Here is a 16,021-nt window from a genome sequence, read left to right as displayed (position 1 = left end):
AGCTTCACACACTTGCTTACACACGCTCACACAGTCTAAGCCAGCCTGGAAATTATTTTTCAGCCTCTATATCAGCCCCGTCTTTTTATGTGACCAATCAGTTTTTAAGGAGTCTGTATACATTCAGTTTCAAGATCAAGAAGAAAAATAATATGCCACTATAAGCTGTCAATAAAGTCATTTATTATTTCACACAATGGATAACATGAACAACTTCAACTGTAGTTCTTTTTAATAAGTGCTCAACGCTGCCAGCCAACAGAAGGGTAGCAAAAGAATGAGCTTTTCTCTCTGAGGAAAGAGAAATAAAAAACAAAACAAAACTTAAAAAAAAAAAAACCTACAAAGATCATGAGAGATAAACATGACCAAAAGCATGCCAGCGGACATGGATATACATATATTTTGCATGTATATATGTGCTTAAGACATATATCTGTATGCCAGCAAATGCAAATACAAAATATATGTGTACAATTACACATACATACTGTGAAGGATATATGCATATGCATGCGCATCTAGTATTTACTCTATATGTCAAATATTTGCAGTTTTTAATATTCATACAATGTACAAAAATGCTTCATGAATTAAAAAATTCATTACAAAAAGAAACATATCAAACAATGTACAAGTCTTGCTCCAAATTCAATTGAAAGTCAACTTTTCGGCTCGTCTAAAATATTTATGCATACAATCAAGTTGAGCATGCAAATAAAGGAAACCCACTCTAGAAAAAGGTTCAAATACACTATGTATACAAACTAAAATATGCCCACACTGTTAGAAGAGCTCACTTTGTGCTCTGAAGAAGTACATTTATTGGTTTTCTCAATGCTTTATCTGCACTTTCAGCTTTGAATAACATTATAGCTTAGAAGTGTAACGAATGCTGTGAGGATGACGACATGTACATTAATGAGGCTCTGTCTCATGTGACCCCCTCACTCCATGTGTAGTACACTCATCACAGTGCGCATCAGAGGGAACTGTGGGTGGGTGTCGGAAATCTTTTGCCGTTTTATCCCATGCTAGTTGCTGTTAAGTGTGGATCACAGTTAATAAACCCCAAACACTGATATCAGGTCAAACACTGCTGCGTTGTCCTTAATGCTCAGACCAAAGACAACATAAAAGACCTTCACATCAGTACTTGAGACCTGCTGTAGCCACTGGTCCAGATTAGCTGCTAATTAGAGTAAAACAACAGGTATCTCAGACACTTATCATGGCCACGTGCCCTCTGCAGCCTCTGTGTAGAGTGAAAGCTCTGGATTTGGACAATACTTGTCAGTGTTAAAAGGCACCGGAGCATTGGCTGGTAGGAGAGACAGACAGGACAGACAACACCTGGGGTCTTAAACTCGTACACCAGAGACCACTGCCGGACCACAGTATGGAGGAATAAGCTGCCAAGCATGTAGTCTCTACACCTTGAAAACCACGTCTAGACCTCATCTTCACCACAACAGACTGCAGACCCAACAAGTTATCTAGAAAAGCAAGGTTAAGCACATGAGCATTAGGACGAGTGTATTTTTGGCTATTTCCTCTGAGAGCTTACACACAACCTTCTTGCTTTCTCTTTAAGCTACTGCACTGCCCCAGTTGGCTGCAGGCGAAAAAGCTGCATGTCAGCAGAGACTCCTATTTTTGGTCAGGTACACAACAATGGGGTTTATATCCTCCAAACTTTTAATGGTGTGAAAAAGCCTATTGTTTTAGCATTCTGTTGAATTTAATGGACTGGAGCCAGGACTGTTGATGTACAGCCAAATTTTCTAAATAAATAGTAATGGTTTAAATTAATTTATATTTTTTGATCTTTAGCAGTCTTATTATGGAAAGAAGGTCCTCTGTGGTTTAAGGAGACAGTCCCAGATAGCAGAGCCCAACCAGTATCCATGCAGGATGGACATACTAACACTATTTACAACAAACACTTCAATACTGTAGGTTAACATCTGGTTAAGGCTGTACTGCATAGCGCTGCAGTAACTATAGTTTTTATGAAATGATAGTCACTTTCTGCACAACTTATTACAAATTATTACTGGTATTATTCACAATTCGTGTTACATGAATTCATTTTATCAAGTAAATAAGACCACTTATTTCTCTTTGTCGAAGGGTGGACCCAGAACAGAAATTTCTTTTAAGGTCATCGCCAGGCATGGCCTGATGCATAGCAAACAACAATGTATGAGAGCGTGGTTTTCATGGCATCCTCTGTCCCTCCTTTGTATACCGATTGTATGTTGTAAATAAGTGGTAAACAACTGGTCGGACTTGATGATGTTCAGTTGTATCTGGGACATTGAGTAGGATCGATATCTTTGGATAGAAACACACGTGATGTGGTCTCCGCCACTGCAGTAAAGGAGCACAGAGGCCAGTACATGTGTGCAGCTAAACCAGTTTTTTATCCTATGTTATTTATAAGTCCAGCCCTTTTAGTTGTGTTATAGTGACAAGGAGACAGACGAGGTGCCGGGCAATAGAGTATGCCGACTGTGGAAGCTGTGAAGGGACACAGGCAGTGTCAGGGCTCTGATGACTAAGACACATTAATCATATGCACAATCATGAATATTTGGGGTCAATTTCTGGGGGCACTCTTAGCCCATTTGATAGTTCTTGGGTCAAATGTTATCGGCGTGTGAGAAAGAAACATAAGGCACAAGTTAAACTGCTGCAACTGAGAATCCCATTCGAGCCAAAGAAGACAGAGTCTCCTGGAACAAAACTTGAACAAAGTCATGAAAGAAACACTGATCCATTGCTTATAGTCTGAATACTTATGAGAGAAAATACCAACCACTATCCAAAGCCATGTACATTGTAGAGTTTAACAAAGGCTTAACATACTGACACAAAAATGCAAGATGGCTACATTCTAGAGTGCATATAGGAATGCTTCACTTTAGTGCCAACACGATGGAGTTTGTCAAACTCTGATTTATTCTTTTAAATAATACATCCTTACACTGAATACTGAGACTTTGGTTTCTAAATCTAAATAATGGATTTACTTTCAAAAAATATCTGGATTGAAAATCATGTTAAGTAGAAAGTATGGGGTTCACTTTTTAAAACACTGTTTGTGAGCCCTCTTCAGCTGAACTGTCCAATCAGGATTCAGACCTGGGCTTCGGTTTGACGCTTTTGGCTGCGCAGCCTGCATATACAAATTGATTAAAATAATGCATGCTCTCTGGAATGGATATCCACACCATCGAAGGCCAAAACATAAGGCTGGAACAAGCATGTAAGTGCTGCATTTGATTGATGCAAGTGTATGGTTTTTTTCATAGTGCATTAAACCAAAATTACACCTGATATTCCTCCTGTATGCAATGCCCCCTGGTTATACACACAACGATGAGGGTATGAATGATTACATGCGGTTCTTTCTGTCTGAAAACAAACTTGTCTTGAGTCGCACCCATGTCTGTTTTTGGTTATAAAACAATACACAACTTTCATTGTCTATGGTACAACAATTCTATTTGATATACTGTGTGCCAGTACACATCTATGAGCTGGTTTCTCACTGAACAAGGCAGGCGACAGTGGACTTTGTTTCTATGTACAATCTGGGACAGTTTTATCCACCATATTGCCTTGATGTCACTACTCAGGACGGGCCTGAGCAGGGGGAGAATAAATGAGACAGGGATAAGTTTGAGGAAGGAGCAGAAGCAATGGCATATGTAAAACATGACTGGGAGAAGATGGAGGAGATGAAGTTGAACGGCACGCACCAGGGAGGGCTAAAAACTTTAGGTGAGTGTCGAGCAGGGACAGGGAATAAGGGTGAGGAGTTTACAGAAAATGTTAGTTACTCCTCAAGGAGGGTAAAAGAAACATGAAAGGTACAAATAATAAAAGGAGTCAAGAACAGGGAGAAGAAATGGGGTAAGGTGGCTTATTTACTGCTATTTTGTCCCACATGTCTTTGACAAGCTTCTTCAAAAAGGCAAAAATAAGCAGAGCTGCACAGTTTAATATTAACCATCCCCCCTCCCCTTGCTGGTAAATATATGGCTAAAGCCACATTCAGATACAGTTTCATAAAGTACCATACACATCACTGTATCAGATACATAAAGAATCACATAATGTCCTAAACTATCATAAGTACCACACACTTTATAGCATCAGATTCAGTATCAAATAGTACCATATAGTGCCATTGTAAATGAAGGTCCAATGAATCCTTGAAAGGCTCATGTCTGGTTTAGCAGAGAGAGAACACAGGAGGCGCTCTTTCCTCCCGATCCTCTGCAGATCAGAAAAAAGTCAAAGTGCACTGAAGAGGCACTGCATTTGATAGACTTAAAACAGCAGTGACTCCAACTCAGTTACCGAGTCACTCCCTCCTGCACATCTATAGACTAGAGGGAGCCCATAACTCGTCCCTGCTGTGGCCTCGGCCCCTGCGTTTCCCAGCTTTGACCGGAGGAGGCACAGATCGTGCTTGATGCACAACTGTTTCAATAGTTGCTGAGATGGAGTCGTGGTTTGAGAACTCCAGAGGCTCAGGGGTCAAGCTGGGCCTAAGGCTCTGCCTTCCTGGCAGGTCGTCGCACCTCTCCAGGACTGGCATCCCCAGAGTCCTACCATCACCTCTCCTACCAGCCAACATGTCCAAACCCAGACTGTCACCCCGATCGTTCTCTCTTCTGTCAGTTGGCTCTGGTTCTTCCACAGGCTGTTTTCTGGGCCGTCCGGGCCGTCTTTTGATAACGTTGTTTCCTGTTTTGGCTTGTCGCTGCAGGCGCTTGGCACGGAGGATCTTCTGCACATGCTCAAAGTTCAAAGAATGCATCCTCCTCACGTCCTTTTGGATCTGCTCCACCTCGCGTCGCTTGTACCTCCGCTTACCGGGAACACCTGGTGGTGGAGAGAGTGAAGACAAGTGAGTCAAGACTTCCTACAGTAAATAAAAAAAGAAAAGCTCCATTAAAAAAAGCTAAGAGTTTTCATGCTAGTGTGTCAGATAAAATGAGCAGCCTTGGAAAGACCAGGAAAGACATCGTGCCAGTATAGCTCATGGAAAGAAGAGCTTCCTGCTAATTTTGACATATTCATGTAAGCCTTTGAAAGCCCAGCTGAGCCAGGAGAGCAGATCCTGTCCTGTAATTGTCTACTAGAGAGCAGAGAGGGGAGAGGAGAGAGAAGGAGATCCCATTCTGTGAGCAGGAAACCCACAGAAATGTCTCCTTCAACCATTTAATATGTCGCTCCACAATAACAACCCTGTGCATCTGGAGCACAGGCTGCCAAAAAGCCAAACACGCACACAAATGCAAACACACATATTGACACACTTACTCACATGCGCACACTCACACAGGCACAAGCACAAAAAAACAACGTGCGGTCACGCTCACATGCACAACATGCACGAATAATGAATTCAGCAGTTCAGAATGGCTGAGCAGAAGAAACTGGAGCCATATTGTTTCTTTCACACTGGTGAACTGGGCAGTGTGCCCTTTACACGCTGTTCTATCATTCCTCTTTCCTCCTTTCTCCATCACTCTGTCTCTTTTCCTCTCCATTCTTCTGCAACATGCTACTCCCTAATTTTCAATTAAACTCCTATCACAGCACCATTTTATTTCCGCCTCTATTCCAGAAATCACTTCCTGGTTTCTGTCTGTCTCTGTCATTTTTTTTTGTTTTCCATCTCTGCCCCCATTTCTTAGCTTCCCCCTCCTCTCTGCCTGGGCACTGTTCCCAAAGCTCAGACAGAGGCACAGCCAAAATGGAGGAAAAGCACAATCAGGCACCAGTCCCCCAAGTAGTGTGCATACAGCATGTTTTTCTTTTTCTTGAGATATTTCTCTGAACATTGGATTCCTTCACAATTCTTCTTCCCTTTCCCCAAATGCTGCTGCTGTGGTGCAGCAGGTTAAAGCAGGTGCTCTAGAGTTGGACTGCACTGAACCAAATCAGCACTGAATTTTACATAACAAATATTCCAGGCCAGATTGCAGATTATTTTTTAAGGTCAGTGCTCTTATGAATGAGATTATTTTCCATGTTTCATAAAATATAGAGAGGACTATTCAGTTTTGTTTTGTAAAGCTTTACAGAGATTCAATTAAGCTGTGAAACAAACAGATACTGATCATATCTGTGATTTTTTTTTTGAAACAATTTTAAATCAGCTAAAAAACAGAAAACTAACATGAATGTTAAAGTGTCAGAGTGTCAGGCTCAGTGCTACAGTATTTGCATGTACTCTCTCAGTACTCATGTGCTGAGAGGGAGGAAAGGCCTGAGTGCCCTCGATTTAAACCCCAGCTGAACATCTCTCCCTTTTGTTAATCAAGAGTTTTGTGCAGACAGTGAAATTAGTCTAATGCAGAGAGCACTAAGTAGCAGTAGTTTATGAGCTGCACAGAAATGTGCACACACTCAGCTATCTTACACTCACACACACACACACACACACACACACACACACACACACACACACACACACACACACACACACACACACACACACACACGCACGCACACACACACACACACACACACACACACACACACACACACACACACACACTACAAAGTAGCAGAAATTTATGAGCTGCATACACGGAACATAAAACCGGTGACCTTCAGCAGTGTGAGGGGCTATATAGCACTGAGGACCTGTTTCTCTGTGGAGTAGGAAGTGACTACGACACAGAGCTACATGCTCACTTATCTTCTGTAGTGACCAAAACCAGGTTTCAAACACAACACTGATCTTTGATGCATGCTACTCTGTTTGAGAATTCTGCATATCCGTCTTTCTTGTGTCACAAGTCATGTGACACAAGAAAGTTATTCCTAGTTAAAACATGTACACATATGTAACATGAGTAAATAAAAGCAATGTGAATCAGACAAAAATCACTGAAAAAAAACTATTAAACCCAACCCAACAAAGAAGCTCAATGATGGATTCTGTTATTTATAAACCTACAGATGAATATTTTGATATTAATAAAAATTCACATCTGGACCAACAACTGGTGAAAATGTATCTGCTGTGTGTATTGGACTGGGGCTGTGCCTGTTTGTGCATAGCGGCATGATTGGTTGCGCTGCGTGCATGTGTATGCACATGCGCCTGTTTTAATTGGGCTAAAGCTGTGAAGTGAGGCAGTAAGTCATGCTAGAGGAGGGGCAAGGGAAAAGGGGGACAGTAAGGGTAATGGGGGAATGAGGGGGAGGGGAAACAAGGGGGGAAACAGAAAGAGAAAGGAAGATGGAAGGAGGAGGGGTGAGGAAGAGGTAAAGAAACAAGGGGAAGTTAGTATGTGGATGTGGGAAGCTAAAAAGGAAATCAAGGGCATAAGTGCAGAAGCAGCAGAAAGAGGAAAAGGTGAGGACAGGGAAGAAGAAGAAGAATAACAACACTGGTGGGATAACACAGACTGGGGGTTGGGTAGGGGGAGTGTGGGGGGTTAGCTTGTATATGAGTCATCCGTCCTGGTTCCCCTGGGGTGGGGGTGTATTCAAACTGAGCCCCTGGCTTCTCCTCCCAGCCACTGGACTAGGCCCCAGTCATTAAACCTCTGGCTGCCAGCCAGCTCTTTTAACACAGGCAAGGGCCTTTTACGGCGTGTCTGTAGAAAATAAATCACACTGTGTGAATAATATATCTCTGGCAAAGGCATTGGCAGGAGAGGAGGGATGGGAGGGGGGGAAGGAGAGATTGGTGAATTATAGTTGTCTCCATCCATGCATTACGTTCTCTCTATCCCCAGCCAGATGTGCTCAAAGACAGCAGAAAACAGAATGTACCAAAATACACACCAGTCGGATAGTAAGAGTACGGTCTGCTCCCTGTCCTTAGAAGGTTTAACAGGAACCACTTTGAGGATTATGCGGCCGTGTATGTTTAAAAGGTGAAATCTCTGTTAAGTTCCATTAGATATCATTAAGTTCTTCACCTGCAAATGATTAGCCAGTTATCACCAGGGAAAACAATATCACACAACACACCTATTAGATCTGCACCCTATTTAGCTTTAATAGTCCCGAAACTTTGGTAGGTCAAAGCTGTGCACAAGCAGGCTTTACCATTTAACGTCACACTATTTACCTTATGCACATGCAGTCTTTGCTCAAAATACTGGATCTGCACACATAAGCTTTGTGCAGGCTTTGTCAACATGGCAGTAAAATGAATCACTTAATCTGTGGTTGAACAGGTGAGTCAAAAGGAAGCCATGGAGTGAGAACACTGCCTGTGTCAAGTGGTTGTGCTTTTACCTCTGAAACAAGAAACTTTCAGTTTTGTTACTCAATCATACTTTTGTTCCTACTTCCTTTAAGGTAGAATGTGTTTTTTGTTGTTGTTTTTTTTAACTCTGAAGTTAGATTCAGTGGCTTTTCTCAGGTGATGGAAGTGGAAGGAAACTACAGATTGATCCCGTGTCAACTGGATAAACGTGAGCAAGCAGCAGGGGGTTTTACAGTAGGCCAACTCCAAAAATTTCACCTTAGCACATCAACCATTCAAAAAGAAGTTATCTTTTGCTTCCCTGGCTCATAACACACTGAAACTGAAGCTATTACACTCCATGGTTTTTAAAATGAACGAATAGTTTTATTATTGGGGTCTTACCAGTAAGGGAGGGACTGGAGTCCAATTGTCCAAGCTCTTGTCGAGCAGTTTGGAATGACAGTAAGCCCTGATCTCCAAACTCAGTGAGCCTCGTCTTCCTGCTCCTCCCACCACAACTGTCCTCATGTGACCCCATGATGAGGTCGGGCGTAGACTCAGATCGCTGAGATTGGCTGCTGTAGCTGCTCATGAAGCTGTTAATTGGCTGTCGAGTCTGACGGGAGCGGAACTGGCTGTCAGCGAGAGAGTGTGTGGACAGCTGGTCCGACTCAAACATCCCTAAACTGGACCCCAAGCCTGATGCTCTCCCGCTGCCCCTCTGCTTCTCCAGATGCTTTGAGGAAACCTGATTGGCCAGGTCCCTTCTGTCACTCAGCATACTGAGGCGTGCGTTTGTCTTGGCTCCACTAAAGAGCCCGCCCAGCTCTTGGCGGTCTCGCAGTGAAAGAAGGGGTTCATCCTTGTGCTTGTGTTTGTGCTTGTGCTTCCTTTTATGGAGGCGAACCCCTGCAAGACTTCCTGCATTGCCACTTCCCAGGGAGCCCAGACCCTCTCTCACTGAGGGCCCCTGGAGGGGGGCACTGGTACTGCGGAGCTTAGCCCCTGGCTGGAGCTTTGGGTGTCCACTAGGGTGAAAAGCCTTGGGTGGGGGGACTGCTGGCCTCATGAAGGGGGATGGAGGTGCAGGACCAAGTGAGTGATGGGGCAGGTAAAACGGGGGAGGAGGGGGGAAGTAGCCCAGACTCAGATGAGGTGCGTAAGGCATTGCATATGGTGCTGCATAGTAATTGCCCCCAGCCAGCGGATAACCGTATCCTTGAACGAAAGGCAGCTTGGATGTGATTGGCTCGCTGACTTTTGCTGGACGGCCACGTCTCCTCTTAGCCTTCAGATCAGCACTTCTGCGGAGATACGAGCCGGAGTCACATGAGTAGGAGTCGTAGGTAACAGGGTAGTAATGATGGAAGTTGAGGCGGAAAATTGATGGGTATGGGTGCTGGGGGTAGCAGGTAAATCGCCTGTGAGATACTCGTAGCTGCTGGAGCTTCAAGACGACCTATGGGAAGGAAGAAAAGAAAGAGTGTTTAGGAAAAGATGGGAAATATACTTCTCTCAGAATTAAATGAACAGAGTTTATGAACAGTTCTTCTAACCTCCTCCAGCTCAGAGAGAAAGTGAAGGTGGTCTCGACTTTGTAGGCACTTTCTCTTCCGCCGATGATGTTTTTGCTTCTTTTCCTGCTGTGACAGGAAGTTGTCAGCAGCAGTAACTTGACGATCACAGCGAGGTCGGCTGTTCCTATTGGAGGCTTCTAAGGCTGCTGCCTCAGCAGCCTCATACCCACACAAGTCAAACGAGTACCTGTTTGAGCACAACAACAACATTAATTTCACCACCTGTGGGAGCATATGTCAGTTTAAAAACTGCGAAATGAATAACCTTAATAATGGGTGGAGTAATGTAAAGAGGTGTTTAAACTCTGTACCTGCGTCTGGAGGCGGGGCCCTTCTCAGTTTGGTCTGAGGTGCTGTTGTTGTCTGTTCCAATCCCACTGTCACTGGGGATAGTCTCCTCACTGTGGGACTCGCTGATGGGGGACAGGGTTGCTTCTTTAACCGATGCACCCTCTGACAGATGTGAGGGGGAATTAGCCAGAAGACGTGGAGGAGACAGCTTCCATCCCCCAGAGAGAAGGCCTCTGCCTGGCGGCTTAGAGGGCAGGGCTGAGATGGGCTGCAGACTGGGCATGGTGGCGTCAGGGTGGCTTGCTCTTAAAGATGGAGCAGTGGAGTTTGGAGATGAGGTGGAGGAAGGCACTGCAGGGCTCTCATAGAGACTTGATGTGGAGATGGACATCAGAGGCTTGTCCCTGGAGGGTTTAGAAGGGACGGAGCCTTGGGTCTCTGCTCTGGGTTTACGCCCTCTCTTCTTACCAATGTAGATGGTTCCTCTTTTACTGACATTTATCTGTTTTCCCAGCCGAGCCTCGATGGTTGATGCCATGGCTGTCATTGCTGAAGTTACTGGAGTGGCGGTGGACTTCAGAGCCAAAGTGCCATTCTGATTGGAGCCTGAAAGAATCTCATTCAGGATGCTCTGCATTTTCCCCAGCTTCTTATTCACTGGTCTGGAAAAGCCCCTGCCACGCTTTAGTTTCAGACTGGAAGAGTTGACACTGGTAGTGGTGGCCATTTGAACTAATGTGTTTAGAGTGTGAGTCTTTCTTCTTCGGATCAGCCCTGCAGATGCTTCCTGTGCCAGCGGGCTTGGAGGTGACGTTGAGGTACCTTCATGGATGGTCTCCACTGTTAGGAGTGGCTGTTTTTTGGGGCGGCCTCGTTTCCTCTTGATGGGTGTGTGGACAGTCAAACTGTCAGTGTTGGTGTAGAGTGGGCTGGAGGGGGTAATGGGGAAGGCAGAGGGTGGGTCAGCCAAAGCGGAGGGGCTAGCCCTGATGTCTCTCTGAGGTGGTGTGAGACAAGCATGGCTTTTGGCTTTCAGATAAGACCACCTGTCCTTGGTCTTGCTTGGTCTGGAGCTGGTTGTGGAGCTGGTGCTGTGGCTGGGGCTTGGACTCAGGGCAGCCCGTGGTCTGGGGCTTGGACTGGGACTTATGTTGAGCCTGGGTTTAGGACTTGGGATGGGACTAATGCTACTCCTTGGGCTTGGGCTGGGATTTGGGCTTGGGAGCCTGGGGTTAACGTTCAGACTGGGTTTGTTGATATGATTGTGGATTAGTTCTCTGGGTTTCAGGGCATCTGTGCTGATCTTGGGACGTCCAGCAGGGGTCTTTTTCATCCTGTTTGACTCTGGGTCAGTTCCACTTGTGACTACTTCTCCTCTTTCGGGCCTATCAACCCATTCTCCTTTTTCTCTCTTATCAACTTTATCTACTTTATCAGTCTTATCTCTACCGACATCCACCAGGCTTGTGAGTCTGGGATCATTTTTATGAGTCTCTGTCTTATGTGCTACTTTGGGTTCTGGCGGCCCAGCCTGATGCTTCTCAGTACTTTCTTGCTGTTGCTGAGATTGCTCCTCTGCAGAAAATGACTCGTCAAAAGATGGCCTCCTCCGCCTCTTCCTTCCTTTTCCTTCCTCTGTCAGCAAAGGCATCCCTCTTTCCTCTTCTTCTCCTCTCCTCCCCATATTTGTTCGCTCTCTGTCCTCTTTCCTCCTTTCTTCTCTGTCTTCATGAAACCGCTCAGTCGTCTCCTCCTGCCTGTACTTCTGTCTCTCCTCTGAATCAGTCGGGCTCTCCGATCCTTTCTCTGCCTGTCGTCCCCAAGGTGTTTCAGCACTATGGGGATTACCAAGCGTCCTTTGGGAGTCCTTCCTGCCGTACTTCCTCTTGATGTTCCCAAAGAGCTGTTCACTGACCTCCTGCAGACCCCTACCCCTGGAGACGGTAAACATAGGAAAAATGATGATGTGAAATTAACAGAGAGAGAGAGAAAGAAAGGTATTCTGCCTGCACTGTAGAAGCACTAGCAGTTTGGAAATGTATTACTGCTGTGTGTCACCGCACATAAAACTGATGTCATAACTCTAAACTCTTAAAGGTACAGTGCACAGTTTGTTGCAGCATTTAGCAGAATTGACTTGGGGGCACTGAATATGTTATGGTATAAATAAGTATGGTTAAATGACTGTTCAATCACTAGGATGTGAAGATCATTTGGTTTTTGTGTCCACTCTGAATGAGCCTTCTATATAATAAGCTGAGCTCTTTCTGCAGAAGCAGTCTTGCAAGGACATGTTTCTACAGTGTCATAGAACAGACAAACTTGTAAAGTACTGGTTGAGACACACAGCATAGGAAAAAGTTGTTGCTTTGAGAGGAGGCCTGAATTAATCATACATCACAGGGGCTGCTTGTCCCCAAAGGCCACCATCACTTCTGGGATTTCACCAATGGAAGGGTGAGCCAGGAAGTGTTTCAGTCTAGATGTCAACCCCTTAATAATACTAAATATTTTGGTTTCCATTTACGGTACTTTTAGTAACATGTTTTCTGGAGTCCTCAATCAACTGGTTTTAAAATGCTTCTTTACACATAAATAAATAGATACAAACATTTATATCAGAAGTCTTCATTTCTCCAAAAGTAGCTTTTTAATATTTTAGTCAATGACACATTTCACATCAGAACCTTTTAACGTGTTTTGTGTATAAAAATGTATTTCCTACATACCCTAAGTTAACTATGCTGTTTATATTAATGTGTCCATGTTTTGCCCACAAAACAGTCCATCACAAAGTACCATGAACCATACCTGCTAAGAGAGGTCAGGTTGAGAATACTGGCATCTGTAACTACTGGCAGCTGCAGGTCTGGGGTCAGAGATCTCTGAGGTGAGGGGCTCTGTGTAGCTGATCGTGAGAAAGGTTGGCCCAATTCTCTGGGTGTCTGTGAATCTGCAGGATTGGTCGGGGAAGCAGAAGGTGCTGTAGACGTGATCCAGTCTGGATTGATTTGGTGTTGGTGGAATTGTGGCGAGTGGGCGTGATGTGTTTGCTGTGTGTGTGAGAGTGTGTGTGCAGGAAGGAGGGAGCTGCGGAGCTGGTGTTTGGGTGGAGTGTGATCTCCCAGTAGTTGCAGCAGGCCTCCTTCTCGCTGCTCAGGCATTCTGAACTGGCGCTCGTAAGTCTGGAGACAACAGAAGAGGGAGAGAAAAAATCTGGTTACTACACACAAACTGATCACAAGACAACTTTCTACTGCTGCAGGGAAGACAGATGATATAATAATGTGATCATGACTCTATAACTGCTCTATTTTCTGCTTTCATAGCAGCAGCATATATTCACAGAGAACACACATGTAGGACAGCATCCATTTCTGCATCCACTTTATTTTTGTCAGCACAAATCAAATCAGTGAATTGTTGTGCTGTGATGTTACATTCTTGTATTTTCACAGCAGGACCGAGGCTTTAAATACATCTTGTGTGCATGAGCAAACAGTGCGGCACAAACAAAAGGCTTGTTTACAGAGCAATTAAATTCCTGTGGCAAGGATGTTGCATGCTGGGAGAGCTGGGGGGATGTAGTTTGGGTGTCTGACTGCACACATATTTAAACACAGTAGTCTCGCTCTGCCATGTCCCTGTATGCTCTAAACCAAATATTACACTATATAACATTTTATTTCATTGGAAACTTGTGTGCTCCGTTTACAAACATACCTTACAGAACCAAAGTGTTTACTCTTCTACTGCTTACTGAATATAAATCCTGAACTATGGCATCTTTTTCAAACAATTTTCCGGTGAAGGGCCAAAACTCTGTACTGAAACATTTCTCAGTCACCAATTAAAATCTTTCTGTGTAAAACTGAAATGCTAAACAAATGACACAGTGTGTTATACAGTAAAACCCTGCTGAATGTATCCGTGCTGCATAATCAGTGTTCTGTTGGAAGATGAGAAATAGAGCAGCGGATGGCCTTTGTGGTTTAGCCTGTTATTAACAGACTCAGTATGACGCAACAAGACACTGCTCTGCTGCGCTGCAGGGAGATGTAACCTAACCACAGGCCTGCCTCTCAGCATATACACACAGGCAAGAAATCACACACTAATACACATTGCTACAGTGAATGTACACTTTCAAAGGCTTTATGAAATCCTGCCTGCACAGAGAACAGAACAAAATGTTTATGTACGACACACAGGCAACTAATTTAAGTCTTGATGGACGAGCACCTTGCACAATACACACATTTTTACATGCATGATGAAGAAATATATGGTGCACAGAGATCTTATCACGCACATATCAAAGGAACAATCCCTTCACTTTTCTGTCTTTGCTCTCTGACAATATTCGTCCCTCATACCATCAGCACCTTTTAACTCCTTTTCTACTTCTACTCCATCATAAGTCAGCAGAGGCTTTAACTGGCCAGATACAAGCTGCAGGATCAAAAGCATGAGAAAAAATACACACATGGACACTTAGTAACACAACACTTAGCCAGCTCATGGATGAGAACACACACTGCAAACATGGAAGCAAATACTGCGCATGGTAAATGATTAACAGCGCCGCAAAACACACGTGCACACATTTATAAACTGCACACACAGCTACAATGGCCTCTTTGCTGGGGCGTGTGTGTTTATGTGTGTAAGTGTGAATGTGTAAGTGTGCATGGTGACACTGGAGAAGAGACCTTGTGAGTCCACAGAGAGATAAGATGACAGACACCTGATACACACATGCTTTCTCATTTAACCTGTCCAAGAGTACCTGCTGTTTCAGGTTAAAAGACAGCACAGAGGAAAGGGAGAGAAGGGGATGCAGCTTGTTACACGCACATACATACACACACACAAACACGTAATGTATCCTCCCCTCTAACCACACAGCAACCACAGGGAGATAATAAAGGGAAAGGCGCATGTACACCTTTCCTACTAAAGATAGAAGAGCAGCAGAGAAGAGAATAAAAGAGGAATGGGGCGCTCACCCTCCTCTCTAGTTGTGGTTTGGCACTAGTTCAGCTTTTTGTTCTTAGTTTCCGTCCTTCTACCACATCCCTCTCCTCTCTACCTCTTACACTCCATGAAGCTGTTCAAGGGAAAACATTCACTGTCTGATATGAACAAAAGCAAATATAAATAGATAGAGGTACTCCCGTGGTTTCTGTAGTCAATACAGAACAAAGAGAACTCCTTATTCTCCTTGATTTCCAGACAGTGAGTATACAGCATGGTCACTCCTACAGCCTGACTCATTTTGACAATTACACAAATGTTTTGGGCTTTGCAATAGAGCTGCCAGAAATGATAATGAGGGGATATCCTTATGTATCCTTTATGGGTGTGTTAAGTTGTGTAATATTCAGAGTATAGAAATAACTGCCTCTAGATAACAAAATAAGAAGCTCTGTTTACAGAAGACAATAATAATTTATCTTGCTTTTACCTCAGAGTTGAGTTAAATCCTTGGCCTAAGCTTTTCTTTACTCACAGCCTTTAACCCCAGAGTTACTGTCTGTCCAGCCTGTTCTTTGTCAATACTTTGTCCAATTAAACACTTTCTAACTATTATGGGGCCTTGTTTTTTAATATTTGATTGTATAAACATCAGTTTTCCTTCATTCTTTTAAATTGTTGTCATATTCTTTTTCTTCTTTTCCCTCCGTTTCTATTTCAATAACTCTCAGCTGCATGTTCGACTGAAGAGTGCTTTGTAAATAAAGTTGAGTACCGTCTCAGTTTAGTCTATAACCTCCCTGTGCTGCTGCTGGTCTGCAGCAGGGGGCAGTGCTCAGGAAATCAGCACTCTCATGGACTCTGACCCTCTGGAGCAACCCACTAGCACAAGAGCTGCAAGGCTTCAGCCTTATCCACCCTGTCTGTCCTCCTACAAGCC

General features: G+C 44.0%; 1 protein-coding gene across 1 annotated transcript in view; it reads right to left on the bottom strand.

The window, feature by feature from the left end:
* Positions 1 to 208: 208 nt before the first annotated feature.
* Positions 209 to 16,021, bottom strand: part of setbp1 (SET binding protein 1) — a 37,683-nt gene continuing 21,870 nt past the window's right edge. The window contains exons 3-7 of the mRNA XM_074669902.1: positions 12,916 to 13,289; positions 10,125 to 12,038; positions 9,793 to 10,000; positions 8,639 to 9,695; positions 209 to 4,899 (exon numbers count right to left, since the gene is read on the bottom strand). Of these exons, the coding sequence (XP_074526003.1) occupies positions 4,394 to 4,899; positions 8,639 to 9,695; positions 9,793 to 10,000; positions 10,125 to 12,038; positions 12,916 to 13,289 (4,059 nt within the window). The 3' untranslated portion in view covers positions 209 to 4,393. The remainder of the gene's footprint in view (positions 4,900 to 8,638; positions 9,696 to 9,792; positions 10,001 to 10,124; positions 12,039 to 12,915; positions 13,290 to 16,021) is intronic.

The sequence above is a fragment of the Halichoeres trimaculatus genome, unplaced genomic scaffold (genome assembly GCF_033239565.1).
Source record: "Halichoeres trimaculatus isolate MK-OKI-2021-1 unplaced genomic scaffold, fHalTri1.1 fHalTri1_scaffold_5, whole genome shotgun sequence".
NCBI lineage: Eukaryota > Metazoa > Chordata > Actinopteri > Labriformes > Labridae > Halichoeres > Halichoeres trimaculatus.
This window is presented reverse-complemented; position numbering and strand designations above follow the sequence as displayed.